General features: G+C 41.4%; 1 protein-coding gene across 1 annotated transcript in view; it reads right to left on the bottom strand.

Annotated features, from left to right (window-relative positions):
- snrka (SNF related kinase a) overlaps positions 1–16,776 on the bottom strand; it is a 56,695-nt gene extending 39,919 nt beyond the window's left edge. The window contains exons 1-2 of the mRNA XM_044359367.1: positions 16,524–16,776; positions 15,006–15,719 (exon numbers count right to left, since the gene is read on the bottom strand). Of these exons, the coding sequence (XP_044215302.1) occupies positions 15,006–15,594 (589 nt within the window). The 5' untranslated portion in view covers positions 15,595–15,719; positions 16,524–16,776. The remainder of the gene's footprint in view (positions 1–15,005; positions 15,720–16,523) is intronic.
- Between the last annotated feature and the right edge of the window lie 3,026 nt (positions 16,777–19,802).

Raw genomic sequence — 19,802 nt, forward strand, 5'->3', positions numbered from 1 at the left:
ATCAGTCCTTCCTCTGCTGCTGATGTGATTCACTGCTGCAGGTACTGCTGGCAGAGAGAGAGAGAGGGGGGCTGTTTGGAAGGGTGAGGGGGGGGTTTCCAATAATTTGCCAAATTTGAAGATATGTGGCTAAGCTACACAGTTCAGCTACATACAGATGCTTTCATTTTAGCTTGTTCATAACAATTCTTTACTAGACTAACCAGCACGCTGTGGTTATGTAAAACATGCTGGCGGCAGACGAGGGACTGCAGGCAAAGCAGTTGAAAATATCAGCGGTGGTCGTCATCGTTTAGCGGCAACAGTGTGATGTTGTTGAAAACATATAGGGGGAAACACTGAATGAATATTTTTTTCCATTAAAAAAGTGACTCCTGGGAGAAAACTGTCATCTCAATTATGAGTGGAAAAAATTTTGATTGTCACTTTGACCAGAATCATGCAGCCATAATAAACATGTTTCCTCCAGTCATGGTTTAGCAGTGAAAAGTGGGTTATATAACTATAAACAACCCCAGGCTCTCCTAAGGCCCGCTGCACTGTGTAAAATACACTAGACTAGTGATCTGCAGAACACACACTCCTTTACACACACAACCACACAAAAATCTCTCTTCTACCTACAACCTGACCGGGTTGCCATTACATCTGCTGTTACCGCTGCTCAGCTGGTGTTTGTGTTTATTCATCTGTATACAAAACCGTCTCTCGCATGAGTCTGCGTTTGTAGACGGAGCACACAAGAATGACGTGCGCCGGAGATGTGGAAGAGGGATGCAGGGGTGGTGGTGGGGGGGTGGAGATAGAGACCCCCCTCAAGAGACTGCATGAGTACTACCTCGCACCTGGCTCACTCACACTAGCAGCATCCGTTACCATAGCAACACTTGCTCCCCATCTCAAATTAGAGAATGAAACCTTCCTCTGTCAGGCCCTCTGGCGAATCCGCACGTACGCGCTCGCACACGATTACACGGCGGCCCGGCGCGTCAATATTTGTCTACAGTCTTTCTGCCTCACACAGCCCGGCAGAGTCAAGCATGTAAGCTTACAATTATATTTCACAATTAGGTTTTAAGTGGCGTTTTTTTCCCCCAAGTGAATTACAAACAGAAGAAGCTTGTTGCAACCAGCAATGCAAGCAGTCGGTAATGACTATAACTCCCCTCTGCTTGTATAAATATAACAAAGAATTGAAAACTATTAAAATAGCTGTCAGCACTCCCGTCTCTCTGTCAGCCACCTATAAGAGAAAACAAACAATGCTCTTAGAGGAAACAGGAAGGGGTGAACTCAGCCCCTTCTTACCCAATCCCTTTTTTCTTCCCTACTCACGCTCATATTCTAAACTTATGCTCTGACATCTTTCCCCTGCTAATTACCTTAAGTTAAGTATCTCTTCAGTGTTATGGTTGTGGTACTTCCTTTATCCCTTACACCCCTTTCTAAAATAATCTATCTTGTTCCACTTCTGTTATCCTCTTCCTCTCAATCCCCCTTCCCCCAACACACACATCCATCTGCTATCTCCTGAACATCCTCTTCCTCCTCCTCCTCCTCCTCCTTCTCCTCTCTGTATTACAGTGGCACCATGATGCTTTAATTAGCGACTGTGGGATTTGTCTCTTGGCGTCTTTTCCTCTCCTACTCTGTATTCAGGCGTTTTGCTCTGATAAACCACCAAGCAGCTTGAAAATGACAGCAGCCACAGCACCACTAACGGGGGGTGGGTGGGGGGGGACCGTGTTCAAAAGGAGCCAGACCGGATCTGCGCTAAGAAACGTGCATCACTCACTCCTCGTCACAGTTCGGTCCACTTCTACAGTCAATTAGGAGATAAATTAACACTGTATAATTAATAGCTTTGAGGATATTAAAATAATAGCTTTTCTTAGTGCCAGCACTCACTAAATAATCGAGGCCGCTGTGTTTTAAATGGTGTTACGGTGTTGACAGAAAAAAAAAAGATCGGTTCTGCTGTTTTGAAAAGCTTTTCAACCAAATCAATAGTCCTCTTCAGCAGTTTGCTCAATCGCCACAGAAGTGTAAATGTTGAAACTTTCCATGATTCTTAGCACCTCTCACACATCTTTTTTGTATTGCCGTGGGTATACAGTGTGCATATCATATTCAAATAGTAAGGACTGGGCGATAAGGCTGAAAAATTTAAATCAAACTTTTTTTTATGCATATGGATTATTCATGATTTTTTTTTCTCTTGCACAAATGCAACAACACCAAAAGCCTTTAGCCAGTCTTGGATGGGCAAACCGAATCCTGCTTCACCGATTTTTATTATTCTTATATAAATATGTCTGTGTGTGCTCTCTAGCTTTTGGTTTGTCTCAAGGGTCCCAAAGGTGACATCACACTTCTTGTGATTTTTAATATTTGATTTCATTTAATAACTTGGGAGTGTAAATTCACAGTTCTATTTGACTTTTTCTGTAGGTAAAGAATGTGTTGATTCCTTCTAGAAAAACATTATGTCAGCGGTTTATGTTTAGAAAATGTTTCTTATCTACAGAATACATGGATGTGAAAGGAACAGGGAGAGAAAAGGAGAAATGCTTTATATACAGTTGTGTTTAACCTTGGCTGAAACAGGATGCTTTTCTCAGCAACTGCACCATCAGCTCTACCGAGTATGGTCTATGGATCGCTATGGAGTCACACAGAGCTGCAACAATTAGTTGATTACAAAAAAAAAAGATGAAATTCTCTCATTCCAGCTTCTTAAATGTGAATATTTTCTGGTTTCTTTCTTCCTCTGTGATAGTAAACTGAATCTCTTTGAGTTGTGGACTGTTGGTTGGGATGAAACAAGACATTTGAGGTTGCAACTTGGCCTTTGGAAAACACTTTTTTCACCATTTTCTAATATGTTTAAGACCACCCAACCAATCAAGAAAATAATCAACAGATTAATCGATAATGAAAATAATCATTAGTTGTAGCCTTAGTCTGTAGGTTAACATTTTCAGAAAGATATCCTTCTATTTCCATGTCAGCAATGAACTTATGGATACCAGTCAATACCATCACAAGAACAAGAATAGCTAGCATGGCAAACATGGTAAAACTATTACCAATCACTTTACAATAGATGACCTTTGACCACGGTCAGCAAAATTAACAGATGTTCATCATCGGTACAACAACTAGTCAGCCTGTAGAGCCAAGTAGCCAACTAGAGATCTACCCAGTAGCTTGTGGTGTGAACATAGAGAGTGGTGTGCCTCATTCCACCCAGCAGCACCACATCTAAAGTTTCCTTGCAAGGCAGCTGGATTCGCGAGATCACGACATCACAAGATCAAGCGAGAATCCATGTCAGGCTTCAAGTTATGCCCTTGTGTCTGAACCACCTGTGGTTTGGACCAATCAGCATCTTATGAGGATTCTCACATGATCTCATCTTATGAATCCAGCTGCTTCTCAAGGTAAGACAGTGATAGACAGATGGGTCATCAAATCACTTGCCAAGTATTTTTTGGAAGTGCCTGCCCTTTTCCAAACAGTTTCCAAGGACGACTTCTCAGATGGTTCTGTGTAACAAATCATCTGGCACATCAGGTTACCTCTAAAGTCCAGTTCAGACCAAAGATTCGCAAGGAAACACAACCATTTTACAGGGAAAAGTTGCAACGGTGTGAACTGGCCCATCTCAGCTCAACTCAAGCTGGCCGGTGGTGTTGCCATCGACTCAGCTTGTCAAGTCGCCAGTGGCTGCTTTTAGAACATAAGGCATGTCACCTGTTTAAACAGCCAATCAGCTCATAGCAAAGTCAGCTGGCCAAGTCAGTAACAAACTGTCAGATGATCGAAATAACAGGAATAGCCCTGTCTGCATGACAAAAGAAATGACAAGTTCACGGCATAAATTTTCATGAGCCCCATGAGTAGTTTTCACTGTTTCATCAATGCTAGAAATGCAACTGTAGCCAGTAACTCTCTATCACTATTATTCATTCATTTTTTTAGGCTCCAAATTATCCAGCTGCAAAAAAGCCCAAAAAGCTGGCAGTACAGAGTCGTTGCTATGGAAATGATACACCTTCTTGTCTAGTCACATTGGTGTAAACTGGAAGGTTAAGAACGTTGCAGACTGGTGCATTGCAAGTAGTTGCAAGTTTCAACTCGTCTCATTGTGAATCTTTGGTTTAAACTGGCTTTAATTGGCCATGGATCACTGAAATGAATAATTTCACTTAATCACCTGTTTCCCTGTATGTCTGCTGTCCTTGGTGCAGCCTGGAATCACACTGTGATAATAATTAAAGGGGCCATATTATGAAAAACTCACTAATTCAGTGCTTGTATATATATATCGGGGTCTCTGATGTGCTTACTAACACACAAACTGTGAAATGAGGCGACCCAGTCAGTTTGGTGTGAGCTGGCTTGCTCTGTACTCACCTCCCTTCCTCTATCTGAGTCTCAGCCCACTAAATTTCCAAAGGTCCGCCCAAGCAGCAACCTCCTAGGCTGAAAAATGAAGCCAATGTGGAGGTGCCAAAAACTGCAGTTCCTTGAATGGCCGCTTGAGGCTGGCTTTACAGCAGAAATAAACATGTTTACAGCCTGGTACAAAAAAACGGTTTTGGTCTCTATAGCTAATTTGCCCTTTCATGACAACTGTACGGGGGGTGAATTTTTTAATAATTCACGTTTAAATTTTATTAAGCCACAAAGTTATGCATAATTAAGGATATGGCCACTTTGAGTGACACGTTGATAGTCGCTAGGTGGCTTGTTTTAGCAACCATGCTTCACTCGGCCCGCCTCAGCTCCACTTCTTTGCCCATTTCAGATTAGCCAGGAGTTAGGTGGATTCAGGCAGAGTCAGGCACTGTCAAGATTGCAACAGCCAGACACATCCACGTTGAGCTTCAAAATCGCTCTTCAGAAACCTATGGGTGACACCAAGGTGGCTACGTCCATATTTATGGGTTCACCATGTTTTTCTTGCAAGCGCTGGCCAGGACCTGGCTAAACTAATCTAAGCTCAGCTAAATTAAGCTAAGCTAAACTAAGGGTGAAAAATTTGCATGTATTGTGGGGCTGAACCGGGGACATAAGCCCTGCTTGCCATCAGACAGCTGTTGAGTGCCAGCCAACGCTGGAGGAAAGAGCCAAGGAGCAGAGCTGGAGAGTCCTGCGTTGCTGCTGCTGTCTCATCTTCTGGAGGAATAAACGCCCGAGTCTGCTCTGATCTGGAGCAGTTTACCGGAGAGAGGAGTTTATTTTTTTAAACTTTTGGGATTAAGTGGATTTATCTTCAAACTCACTTCTCAACCGAGCCGGAGCTAAGTTAACACCAGAGTCAGTTCATTTCAGTTCAGTTCAGTCACTTTCTTATCCCAGATAGGACTGGTAGTCCAGGGCACAAGATAAAAAACCAACAGTACAAAAAACAAGAACAAAAGTACAAAAAAAGTACAAAATACAATAATCTCTAAAATGCTAAATTACATGTGCAGATTAAGCAGGGTTATTGCAAACAAAGGAGCTTGCACTTGAACCGGGGTACTCTAAATCTACGGCCTGAGGGAAGAGTTTCAAACTCAAAGTGAAGGGGGTGGTTTGTGCAGTCTAATATAGACCTGGCCTTGCAGAGAACCTGCTGGTCAAAGATAGCCGTCAGGGGGGTCTGTGGGACACCTATCACCTTACCATTCACCTTCACAATATAGCTCAGGTGGTTTTTCCCCATGATGTTCAGGTTACCATACCAAGCAATCATAGAAGTAGTAAGCACAGATTCAATAAAACAAAGACATCATTTTCCTATCTACATTAAAAGCATTTATCTTCCTAAGTAAAAATGTTGCTGTTTGTTTCTCCGGGGTTCATGCTCAACAGTTACCATGGTATCCGGCACACCCCGTGGAAGAGAGGGGTGAAGGGGGTGAGGTGGGTGGGACAGGCACTCAAACCGGCCGTTCTGAACAGGGCTGTTTAGACAGGATGAGAAGGCTACTGTGGTACTTGATCCTTGAGGTATCTCAAAAACATTTCCAAACTCTGCCACTCTAACCCTGTCAAATGCAGACAAACTTATCCATGCCTTTATCTCCTCAAGACTAGACTATTGCAACACGCTCTTCACAGGGATCCCTAGCAGGAGCAGCCAGAAGCACCAGTACATTCAGAAAGGCGCTGCCAAGATCCTGATGAGAGTGCGAAAACATGAACACATAACATCAATTGTTTCCTGTTTCCATTGCGCTGGCTCCCTGTCTCCTCCAGACAGGTTGTAGTCAACAAAGTCCTGCTACTCATCAACAGACATGCACATCCCTTCCTATGGGAATTCAGTGTTTCCCATACATAGGCTCGACTCGGGCAGCCTGCCCAGGTAGATTAAGCCCCGCCCAGGTAGATGATCATTTCATAATGCATAGACCAGCTGCTCTTCAGCCCATATAAGCATCTCGATTCTTATCTACTATGATTTGGAATTGACTCTCATAAAATATTTAATGACTAAATAATTACCTTTGCGAGAACAACGTTACATATATTGTGAACGTTCTACACCATCAGTCAGAGACTAACGTTAGTGGAGCGGAGCAGTGAACACACACTGCAGCATTAAACAACTTTAACCAACTCTGAGGTGAAGAAAATAACTCAGTCTGTGTCAGTGCTTGTTCTGTTTCACCTCAGAAACCCTGCACTTGCTCAGCGTGTTGGACAACGATGTCCCCGGAGCGAACGGTGCAGCAGAGCGGCTGCACTCCACTGCTGGAGATACGTTCATATCAACAAAGCAGAGCACTCCACCCAGAATAAAAAGGCTGCAGACCTTTTATCTTATCTGCCAGTTCTGTTTCATATTGTATTTCAGTCAACTAAGGACACCAGTGAATGGTTTGGCACACAGTAATACAAGACCAAGAGACTGAAAATAGCGCCCCCTTTTTTATTCATTCAATCAAGAATTAGTTTTGAATCAAGAATCGATTCTGAATCGGAATGGTATCATGAGATTCCCAAAGATTCCAAGCCCTAAGCCCCAAGAACTCTTATCACCATGAAAATGTCAGACAACAGGCTGTTGGGAAACCAAATTAGATCATTTCAGATAGAAATAAATACAGTTATTCATAAACCTTTGAGTAGTTTATTAGGCTACATTAGGCCCATCACACACCGCACCACCCACTGCGCCACCCACCACTACAAGTAAATCTCAACCTGTGGGAAACACTGCGGAACTGATCACACCACTAACCTCCACCTGCACCCTCAGATCTGCCAGCAGCTTGCTCCTCTGGGCCCCCGGTACTAAACTCTGCACCATAGGGGATTGAGCCTTCTGCTCTGTTGCACCACGCTTGTGAAACAGCTTTCCTAACCATCTGAGGGCAGCACAGACCCTAGACTCTTTAAAAAAAGAAAAGGCCTAAAAACCTTTTTTTAATCTTAACTCTTATTACTATTTTCTTTTTTTGTGCGTTCTATGTTATTAATACTGTTGCACTTTGAGTTTCACTATGAATGCCAAGTGCAGTACAAATTAAATGTATTATTATTTATTATTACTGGTCATTGATGGATGCTGTATAACAGACATCAACATTGTGATGGACAAATGTTTGGCACTGGCTGGTGAGAAGTTGTAGTTACTGTTTACTGGAATTTTTAAGAGGGGTGCAACTTGATGGTGTCAATGTCCACTTTGAATAAAGTTCCAACAGGTATCTAGAGTGTATCCTTGAGTTAAAACTTTACAGGAATTAAACATTACATTGAAAAGACAGACACCAAAAATCAACAGTAGTATGCATAACATATGATTCACACGATTGTAATAATAAATGTTAAGTCCAAACTTCACTGTTTTTATGGATGATAATCATGATTAGAGGAGTAGAAACTGATAAACTGATATTGAAATCATGGCATGGAGAATATGCCAGCACAGATACAGCATGTCAGTATCAAACTAACCTCACTTATAATGACAAGACAAATCCAACAGTTGCTCACACGGCATAAAATAAATGCTTTTTCCTCCAAGTAATAAAGTGTTATGACTGATTCACCTGGCAGCAACGTGGGCTAACTCATCCTGAAATTAAGTCTTGCAGTGGAACCTTTTGGCTCAGAGCGTTTTCTTGCCACCTGTCACCCCATCCATTCATATGTCTCTCACTTGGGAGCCCAGCTAGCTCTAACTAATCCCCACCATGACTGACTGACAGCTGACCATTTGCTCTCTCAGCCACCATGCCTAAGTAGGCCTCAATCCTTCCTTGGCTTTTTAAAAATCACTTTCACACACACACACACACACACACAGACACACACACACAGACACGTATCAGGTTACGGACTGTCTTTTACTGAGTTCCTGTGCTTTCAAACACATTCAAGAAATACAAGAGAAACACCGAGGCCTGCCAGGTATGGACATCTAGTCATTGCAGACACACTTTATAGGAAAAGTACAAAAATTTGGAACTGGAGCGAGACACAAAAGGTTGATCAAAGTGAAAGTGCTATGGGAGGGAGAAGGGAGAATTCTCACATGTACCGTGCCTCTGATGCTCATGGGAATATCATGTTGTACCTGATATAGAGAACTAGACCCGACCTGCCAACTCCTTGAGTCATTAGTAACACTGGCATTAATAGAAAGTAGACTGCATGTATAGCACCCTCCTCAACATTCCCATGCAACACTCCACCGTAGCCTTTTTCTCTCACTTGGCTGCAGGGCTTCTTCTCCTGAGTGAGATAAGTGGCAGACACATACACACCCTGATACGCACTTACAGTACATTTCCCTTGACAGTTTAACAGACTCCATAGGCTCATAACCTTTCAACCAGTCAATCTACATGTATGCAAGTCCCAACAACACCAGTACAATGATCTAGACAGAGTGTTACAATCCGAAGGAGTGCAGTATCGTACCATAAGAAAAGCAGCAGAAGGTTGCCTTTTATTTCCCTGAACAAAAGTGTTAAGCAACCATCACAAACAACTTCGCAGCTTGCTTCCCCATTCTCTACATTCTTTTAAATGTTTTTTGGTATGACAGGTATTGTGTGGCTTCAGCACACCGACGCTTTGCACGACTATGATATAACTTGGCTGCAGACAAGCTTGGCCTATGAGAAGAACTGGCCTAGTTCAATAAGGATCTCACTGGTTAATAAAAGTTTTTCAGACTCCTCCTCGTCTCAAAACATTTCTCCACTTCCTGGAAAATTTTATACAACCTCATAGCAAGAGGCGTCATGCTCCATTAATCAAGCTACTGAGTACATGATGCTTTACTTACATTAACACACAGTAGCCAATAGTGCTAAAACTGTTTATTTACTTTAAATCAATCAGCATTGATTAAGGTCTAGTTATGATTATGTGAGTAACAAGAGTGAAAACATATACCTGAACAAACAGGAAAATATTTAATTGTAATGTTTCTGACCAATTATGCTTACTTACTTACCTTTTAAGTAAACTTGCTCAGTTTTCTATTGAAAAATTGATCAATTTAGCCAACATTTATTGATATAACAGTGTTATACTTGACATAAAAATATCTCAATTTAACCATGACATTCAACTGATATCGATTTATAATGGCTGTAAAGTTGTCCAACTGTTTGGGAAGACACACCCGGCAATGTTTTGATATCTAAATGATGACACCTAATTGAGTTAAGCTTGCAGCAGGTTAATGCTAGCAGTAGGTTAATTAGTTGCTTGAACTACCATTAGCTTCACAGAAGGGTCAGGCTTTGTCACAACCCTGAATACAGCTGCTTCAGTTTAACAGTTTTTAAGGTGATGAGCTTAAAAAAAAGAGGTGTTTTAAAAGTTGAACTAGACTGGCTTTCTCTTACACGTAACTACTACTGACCTGATAATAGGTGATAACCTAGACTGTTAATGTAGAGATAACTGAGTTTTTCAAAATGATGGCGTGATGTTTGCTTTTCCACAAAACCATCTTTGGGCAAATGTAAATGTAAAAACATCACACTAAACATATTAACCAGACGCTGTTGTTTGGCCCACTTGCAGGATTAATGTTAATTAACTAGAGTTTTATAAACTTCACTTAGACTTCATCTTTCATGAGTTCAATTATTATATGTAATTGCACTCTCTTCAAGTGCAATTTCAATATAAACAATCATTCAGCCCTGCCATACTCATGTTCCATTAAGGAATACGCTGAGGAAGAAGTAAGCCTTACATTTACTGTATGAAAGTGAAGTATATGCAACGTGTAGCTTAACTTTTAAGTTTCTTATTTAAAGGTGTCAAGCGGGTGAACATAACTACCATATATATAGTATAATTAACAGCAGAGTTACTAATGCAGTGTCACGTTCAGAAATGCGAGCACACGTCGTGTTTTCATCCAGCTGCCATATGTCGGCCTCCCTGATGAACCTGTTTGTCCACGCACAATTCCTACAAACCTCCACTCAGTCGGTCTGAGGTGCTGGGTTACGCAACACTGTTCTATTTGCACATGCCTCTTTGACACCTCCAAGTGACTGGAAAACTGCTGTACTAAAGCGTGTGCATCTGTGCGTGTGTGTGTGTGTACATCTTTCCATCCCTGGCCTGCCATTACAAAATGCCTTAGGCACAGAGCAAATGCAGGTCAGAGATAAATAAAAGCGGTCAGTGGTGTAGAGTGTGAATGTGAATTTGAATGATATGTTTTGTGTGCATAGTCCCAAAACACACAGTCCTCTCCTGGCTGATTTGTAATAGCGGCAGCACCTGTCATTCACAAGGACACGACTCTTCATTTGCATCGTATATTCTGTTCACACGGTGGTTGTATTAATGAACAAAAAATGAACAGAGCAAATGGAAACAGATCAGAAAACAAGGAGGCTTTGGACTAAAATATGAGCAAATATAATTATCAAACAGAGGGAATTAGAAATAAAGGCATTTCTCGCTCTCTAATATAAGCCTGCTTCCACTAGAGCCTGTTTTTTAGTGTTTTTGATATTCCTAATTGAAGTTCATTTAACAAAACTCATAAAAATGTTCCCTGTTTCTTCTTATATTAAAAAAACAAACAAAAAAACCCCCCAAAAAACAAAAATGAAGTATGAACTAAAGCATGAATTTGGAGAATTGTTACATCACTTGTAAATATAAAGGCTAAACCAAAGATGATTTAAATATGTATTAAACTCCAACTCTTGTTTCCACTGAATCTAATCTGATAGTAGCGAGACAAAAGCCAGCAGGGCTGTTGGAGGCTTTTTGTGACCCGAATGAACACATCTGTAATACTTAGTCAAAAGAACCAGTGCATTATGTAATATTAAAGTCAGAAAGAACAGAGATAGAAAAGGTTGTCATTTACATTTTTCACAGTTCATGTAACAACATAATGTACTGCAATCTAAATAAATTGTTCGCATAGCGAAGAAAGTTATTTTTAGATCCTGTCTTGGCCACGTAGCACCGCTGGATGTGTAAGAAAATGTGCACATAAAGCAGTCCGAGCACATCAATATCATCATCATCATTTAGTCTTAATGCTCAGCTTATTGTCAATAAACACAGTGTCAGATATGATACAGAGGATCTCATTCTCAGCTTCATGTGAAAATGACTGTTCTTGAGCATGTAATCCTTTCCTCGTACTCATCCCTTGCAGAGAGACTTATAAACATTTTGTTCGGGATGGAAAATGGTATAGATAATGAGGAAGCTGGTCTTTGGTCCCATTGGTAGGAAGCCAATGAACAAGTTCTAATCAAAGCCAGCCAGTCTGTGTCAACACAGGACTGTTAAATCGCTGCATCCTGCCTCCCTCTCATCCTCTCCTGGCCCATTCCAAACAATAGCATGGATTAACTGTTCTTCCATCTACTGGCAGCAGGCTACAGTAACCAGGACCGCAATTAAGAGCCCCTCTGGCTGCTCTCTAGAGACGCTGTTCTGATGCCCTTTCAGTGCAGATGCCATGGCTTGCCGAACAGCTCCGCGGGACGCTGAACAGGCAAACAGGTTGATATGGGTCATCGATGGCTCTTGTAGACAGCAAGGCTTTTGTTAGTCAAAGGCTTTGCACTGGCTGAAGAGTGTAGAAAAATATATTGATCAAAATGTAGTCAAAATGTCTCCACTGAGGTTTAAATTAAGAAGAAACACAAAGACAAAAAGTACGATTACATTTTACAGGTGAGGTCATTTTGATTTTCCAGAAGTGCCTAAAAACACACACCGATTTTGCCTTCAACTAAGTGCAGCAGATAAAAAGGCCTTTGCTCCCCAGGGATGGGCACTAGAAAACCAAAAGTAAACCTAACTGTGGCCTGGATTGCACATGTTCAAAAAAAAATAAGTACTTTCACCTCACTACATTAATTTTCTGAGCAACAAACACACCAGACTAATGGCTCTGACCACAGCATCACGAGCTCCACAACAGCTGCTGCAGCACTCGACTGAACTGCGCTGTGGTGCGCAGAAGAGTGCCAGCAAAAAAACACAGACCCAGAGAACGGCCATCAATGGCTCCGAGTGCTCTCAACACAACAACTGTAGAGAGCTGCGGCCTGTATAACACAAGCAAAAGTAGAACATATGCAATTACTATTAGTACCTCAGAGAACATCACACACACACGACAGCTACCAGGCGGACGGTGCAGATCGTTAGGCTCACTAAACAAGTCTGCTCAGCACAATATAAAGTACAGTGAGCCGCATGTGGACAGTGACCGTCAATGATTCTGAATGCAGAGAGGCAAACATCCTCTCAGTGCAGATGGTGGTACATTTCAAATCATTGGAAAGGAGAAAGGATGTCATACAGCTACATAAAGGCTCCCTGCTGAGCTCCTGGTGTACTTTGGACCTTCATTTACAATATCACTGTGATAAAATACACTGGGCACAGCATAATGGCTAGTATTTACAATATGTCCATACAGGTACAATATTGCTGTCAATATCACTGGTGTTTTTTTAATGCATATTGAAAAAAAGCTGTTGTGTACATGCCTTCAGGTGTGGGCACATTTACCCATAAAGGCAACTAGGGTTATAAAGTCACTCTGAATGTACACTACAGTATTCTCCAAGGTATGAGTACTCTCCAATTCTAAGGCTGGTATTGTTTGACATTTTTACTAGTGCCAATACAAGAGCTTCTGCACAAAAACAATACCTTACTGTGACAAATAGAAACATGTTTTCCTACATAACTTTTTAAAATTAATACTTAAAAGATGCCAAACGTCTTGAATGAATCGTCATATAAAGAAGAAGAGGAACTATCTGATCAAAGAAAGTCAACAAGATTACAAATCTGACCAAACATGAGATTTCACTGGTTTGGTGCTCTGTCCTACTGGTCAAATATGATTCTGTAATTTCACTATAATGACGACCAAAGATAGAGCAAAAATGCAAGGACTTAATACAGGATTCATCAAACAGCAAACTAATTGTAAACACCTCCTTGCATCTGGTCTCCCCACATAGGAATCTGTTAGTTGTAATACCTAAACTTCACATTTAAGCAAAACAGAACTACATGGATAATCAGGATACAGTTCATATTACAGGTATTGAGATTAAGCAGCCCTTCCTTCTATACGAGCCTTGTGTTTCCTGACCCTCAGATCTCTATGCACAACATCCAGCTATGAAGAGCTAACATGGACAATTTGGCATAAAATACTTCTAAGCCAGCCTTTCATTCAGACCATCTTCATGTTTCATGTTATACTCTTCATTGCCTAGCTCAAAGATTCCCAGCTTCATGCAGCGGACTTCCTTCCTTATGGACAACTGCTCAAAAATACAGGGCAGAGCAATATACCATTTCCTTCACTGTACAGGCTCCCACATTCTCTATCCAGGTTCTTAGAGTAAGTATGTGTGGAGTCGGTGTATGTAAAATACAACGAGAAAGTAACCACAGTTTCCTCATTGTGTCTTGCCTCAGTCACACCTATTTAGTTTTTGAGAACTGTGACCAAAAAAAGGGGAAGTAAATATTATCTAGTTGACTGCCTCCGAAAGCATTTTCTGGGCGCATAAACAATCATGAGACCAATTTCAGACTCCTTTAAGATTAGCACCACATGAACAACCACACTGGGTGAAAAACAAGCTCAACTAGCCACATCTCATTACCCATTTCAAAAGCTGGACTTAGTCCCGTGTTTTTGTCATCATGGAAGCTACTTGATGAGAAAGATATCATATCAGTCATGGAAGGACACACAATCTGTCTGTCTGGACTCTGTGAGCCCTCATAGAAAATCAATGAGCCAGTTAATTTAGTGCAATGGGACACCCAGGGACATGAGTGCTAGTAGAGCTGACCTTGTCGCACATGGCCTATGGCAGCCTGATCAGTGTCAAGTACTGTTAGCAACATACTGCTGGACACACAGCTTGATACTTAGAACAAGTCCAACTTTCCATATTCTGTTGCATCGGCCCCTGGTGCATGATTGATGGCTGTTCTGGACCGAGACCTTCTAAACACAAAACAAGCCACGGTGAACATGTGTTTGGGCTCTGTAAGCGAACTAACAGCCAAGGTGTTAAATCAAGGTGTGACAAAAATGTGTGAAACAGGTGCTAGCCGCGTTGCCAACCTCAGTGCACCACCGTGCAGACGCAGGGTTTTAATATGACTTTGATAAAGATATCCTGTGTTGTTTGATGTCAAAAGCCTGTGATTTGACACAGAGACAGGCTGTTTTGGGAGGTGGGGAGTAGCTAATAAGTGGACTGGACATTGAATTGTTGCCAAAGGCAACAAGCCTGGTCCATCCAACTTAAAACAATCAATGGATCATACAAGATAATTTAACTGCGCTGCCTGTGTGAGAGTACCACAACTCTATAAATAGCCTGAATCAAAGTTCTAGTTCACATCCTGTCTGGTAATACTGCACTGTAACTGTCTGCACTTTTCTAATTAACAGTGTGACTCATTTCATTATTTTAACATTGCTCATCAGCCTACGTTTTGCATACCTACAGCTGGAGCATCATACTCATCACCCAGTAGTATTTCCGGTGCCGAGTATGCCAGAGATCCACAACTGGTTGTCAGCTTTTTCCCCGGTTGAAACTTGTTACTGAATCCAAAGTCAGTGAGCTTGACCAGCCCTTGTTTCTCAAAGAACACCACATTCTCTGGCTTGAGGTCCCTGTGCACCACATGCAGCCGATGGCAGTAGGAGATAGCATGGACAATCTGGGCAAAATATTTCTTAGCCAGCTCTTCATTCAGACCCTCCTCATGTTTCATGATGTAGTCAAACATATCACCTCCATCACCTAGCTCCAAGATGAGGTAAAGCTTGGTCTGAGTGTCTATCACTTCATACAGGCGCACAATGTTGGGGTGTTGGACCAGCTTCATGCAGCGGACTTCCTGGAAAAGGTGACCAGTGGCCACTGTGTCCAGCTTAGTCTTGTCGATCACCTTTACCGCCACTTTCTCCCCTGTGAAGACATGTCGCGCCAGCTTGACCACAGCAAAGTGGCCACGGCCCAACGTCTTGTCCAGGTCATACAGGCCAGCGATCTTGCCATCATACCCCCGCTTGAAGCCTGCCATAGCTGGAGAGGGCGATGGGGACAGGGGAGCCCCCACTGTAGGCAGGGGCGGGTTAGCTGAGTTGTGTGGGTCCAGGTTAGTTCAGTTCATCGAAGGCCGAAGGGGAAACCCATGGCTCCAGCTTCCTAAAACATATAAGACACGCAAAATTACTGCAGTTCCAATAAACGCTGATTACATTACATAGGCAAAGTTGGACCATAAAACTGAACAGGACGTTAAAGAGTCCCTATAAAATGTAAAATATTTCCCAACGTTTGGCACACAGCACTAATGCACCTGCCTCCTCCCTTACCCAGAATGAAACATTGAGCAGAATAACGCTTGGACATATTACAGAATGAAAGAAGGCTCCATTAAGAGTATTAAACACAGATTTTAAGAGCAAAATAATGTACATGTTGATATATAAGACGGCATGCTTAAATCCCCAGCAGGCTGAACAGAAAAGAGGCGTTGGGCTTGTTTTGACAGGATGTGCCGCACTAGCTCATTTATCCTGATGTGCTGCTCCGTGCTGCTACAATTAACCAAGTAAAACTTTCCTTAAACTATCTTGAAAGACTTCCAACAGTCTCATGTTTAGATAAGTGTTTGAGTTTAACAGACTTGTCCAGAAGTCAGCTGCATGACGGGCCCGGTTAGCCTAACGTTACCAGGGGGCTAGTTCTCGTTGTTCATTGATTGATCGACGCTAGCTTACTGGCTGACTGACGTTAACTGGTTTCGTTATTTAACGCTAGAACGTCGCCCGCTTATTCACAAAGCCAGCCAACAATAACCTCAACCCAAAAACATTTTAAGATGCATACCAGAGCGCTGGCTACTGGCCTACAGGTACACAGGTGCTGCTTTAGACACCACACAGCTAGCCATAGTTAGCACGTAGCATGTAGCAAGCTAAAGTTACTACGGCTCGCTCAGCTCACCTCTCCAGCGGCTTTTCGGTAAACATAAAGCCCCGAGTCCGGTCTTCACCGGGTACTTTGGGTCCTTCGGGTGCTGCCTCCTGAACCTTATCGCAAATTATCAGAGAAGACGAGGGTGGTACAGCCTCTTCGATGTGACAGCGGCACTCAGGAGGTGCCTATGCCCAGGGTTCATACGTGAAACGAGGCATTGCATCGCTGGCAGCGGCGCTCTGATCGAACTCGTTGTTTCCTCCCAGCCGAGGCGGTGATGCTGCCTTCACGTGCTGGAAAAAGTGTCGACATTTCCATATAGCCTGTAGCTATGATCATAGTAGGACATTACACAAGTGTTTAAAAATAGCTGCATTTCCACTGTCCAAGAGACATACATCTCAAACAACCTTTTATTAGGAGATTATGTATATATATACACCATATAAGAGATAAATATATTTCTCATAATTAATTTAATAGTATATCCTACATGTTGCATGTTTAATTGGCAGCTGTGATCAACTGTTTTCTTAATTGAACAATTTTCGTTATAATTTTACAAAAAGCGCTTACCTGCGTGGCAATTGTAGGCTATACAGCCTATTCACAATTTGAAAACTAGGAGTGAGGACTTTACGAGGACTACCTGAATGCAGCATAACAGCATCACCAACCGCATTCAACTCTGACGTCAAACAAAGTCTTGATTTGGAAAGGTTATTCAACAAATAGGCTCTTTTTTTACAAAACAATGAATTACACATTATAAATAAGTGTAAAATTGATAAAGATGACCTCTTGGCTGCAACGGAAGAGAGAGTAAAACGGCGTGTTTTGAAATTATGTATAGTACGATATGCAACGTTTAATCACAGTGTAATTCAACACAAATATACCAACATCCGACAAGACTTCAGTGTAATGATGAGCAACATTGAAAATAATATGCGTCCCATACAACAAGATCTCCACAGTCATACGTTTTTTGTGCATTGGATTCATTGCCTGATAGTGTTGCTTGGTCCTCCCAATGAACGGCATGTAGTGACATCTAGTGACAGACAAAAAAAAACATCTGTTAGGGCCTTTACTTGTGTGATCTTTCTCTGATGGGATGTTTAAAGTGACTTAAAAAGAAAAAAGAGGTCTGAGTCTGGAAGCATCATTGGTTGTTTTAACATAGAGACAGAAACGTTCCTGGCTAAAATGATTTTTTTAATGACACAGAGTAGGCTTCTTTTAACCTATTAATCATCTGAGAAATATCTGCACCTGCACCTACGTTGAGTTACCAATGAACAAGTTCCCTCACAATACATTTGTTTTCCTTTGCATTCCCTTTTTCATGCACTCACAAAAAGTAATGTGCTTCCTCATAACAGTTTGTGCGGATTCTCTTTTTGCATGCCATGATTCAACTATCAACTGAATAATTTTTTATTTGAGCTTGGCCCTATAGGTTTTCTACTGTATTTACAATAATGAACAATAACTAAAACATATAATTCAAAGGGTGTCATTTAAGTTTTGACCATGTACAACAAGGGTGCAGGGAACCCAAAGAATATTCAAATATATAGTATATCTAAATATATATTTACAGAGAGGTGACCACAAGTTATCAGAGCAGATATTTTGACTCAACAGCAAGAGCACAGGTGTAATTAATAACAGCATTACACATGCCCATGATGAGCCAGCATCCACAACATCAGGGCCATAATCAATGTCAGTAGTTACATCTGTGCTTTTCCTGCGACGACAAGTTAAAATGCCTGTTGTGAAAAAGGCTTGTTAAAGGAAAATACCGAAATGTGTAAAGAAACACAACAAATATAGCTGCTTCCATACAGTTGCACTGCATGATACAGCTAAGCAATTAAAATCCTGTTTTGCTCTGTGCCAACTATAAAAATGCTGAACAGGTCCTCGATTAATGATCGAGATGGCAAGAGGAAAAATTCTGTGATTTTGAGTTGATAATTGGAGGTTCATAAACATCAACATATTCTGACCGTACAGTGTAGGGGTCAAGTGGCTCTGTTACTGTATGTTGTGGATACATGGTTTGGTTCTACCTATGATGGAGCATTCTCTATCCTGATGGTGGTGGTCTCTTCCAGGCTGATAATGCCTCCATCCATAGGGCATGACTGAATGGTTTGGTAAGTATGAAAATGATGTGAATCATATGCTATGACCCTCACAGCCTCCAGATCTCAGCTCGACTGAACATCTGTAGGAGATTTTGGAGCAGCCTGTGAGCAAACACTCTCCTCCACCATCATCATGTTGGTTTTTCATTTTATTTGTCACCCATCTGTAGGTATTTTTTGTTTCAACTATAGCTTAAAAGACAAGTACAAGGAGACCATGTCTTCAATATTTTTGTATGTTGAGATTTAAAGTAGCTGTGTACATTATGTTGCACTCAGCAATAAAAAAAAACCCCCAAAAAACAATACTGGCAGTGTTGCTTGCATTTCTTTTTTCAGACTCAAGATGGGAGTGTTGCTTTGTATTTGAGTTCCACCTCCCTGTACTTACTGGATACACTGCTCTAAAATAAGAATTACAGTTTGATATATCATTTAATTTAATCTATTTTGCACCTTTTGCCTTCACTGAGCACAATAAGAACTTCAGAAAAAAGAGATAAGGATACTTAATACATAGACAAATGTATAATTACCATAATATACCTCAATTATAATAACTACAACAATGTGAACCTTTTCATTTTCTTATTTAATTTCATTTCACACTCTGCAAATATCTCTCAGTACCTTCATACTTCATTATTAAAAAAAAAGAAATGGAACTCACCCACTGCACACACAAGATAACATCAGCCACACACAGACACACAGACACACAAACACACACACACACAGAGAGGCACACGAACAGATGATATTTACATTCCCCATGCATTAATGAAGGTCACCCATGCTAGTATCTACCTCAACTGTGACTCCTTCTATTCCTGCGTCAGCTGGGTAGATCAACATCCAAAGCTTGAAATGTTAACTGCGTGGTGACGAACAGAAACACCAGACAGTCAATGCTCTCATCAACAAGAAGTTGTGTTTTTCTGAAATACATTTTGTGACTGATATTGGGTGAAGTACAGACAACCCGTAGGCTTAAACAGGGACCTTCTGGGTGTCTGAATCTCTTTTCAGTGTCAAGGCATTTTGAAAGTCCAGTGCTTTTTGATGACAAACTTCACTGTCAGATTTCATGTAATTTGATTTAAGTTTGCAGATGAGGCTTTAGTTTAGAGATGTCTTACTGTTTTAC

The sequence above is a fragment of the Thunnus albacares genome, chromosome 8, assembly GCF_914725855.1.
Source record: "Thunnus albacares chromosome 8, fThuAlb1.1, whole genome shotgun sequence".
In the NCBI taxonomy this organism is placed as follows: Eukaryota; Metazoa; Chordata; class Actinopteri; order Scombriformes; family Scombridae; genus Thunnus; species Thunnus albacares.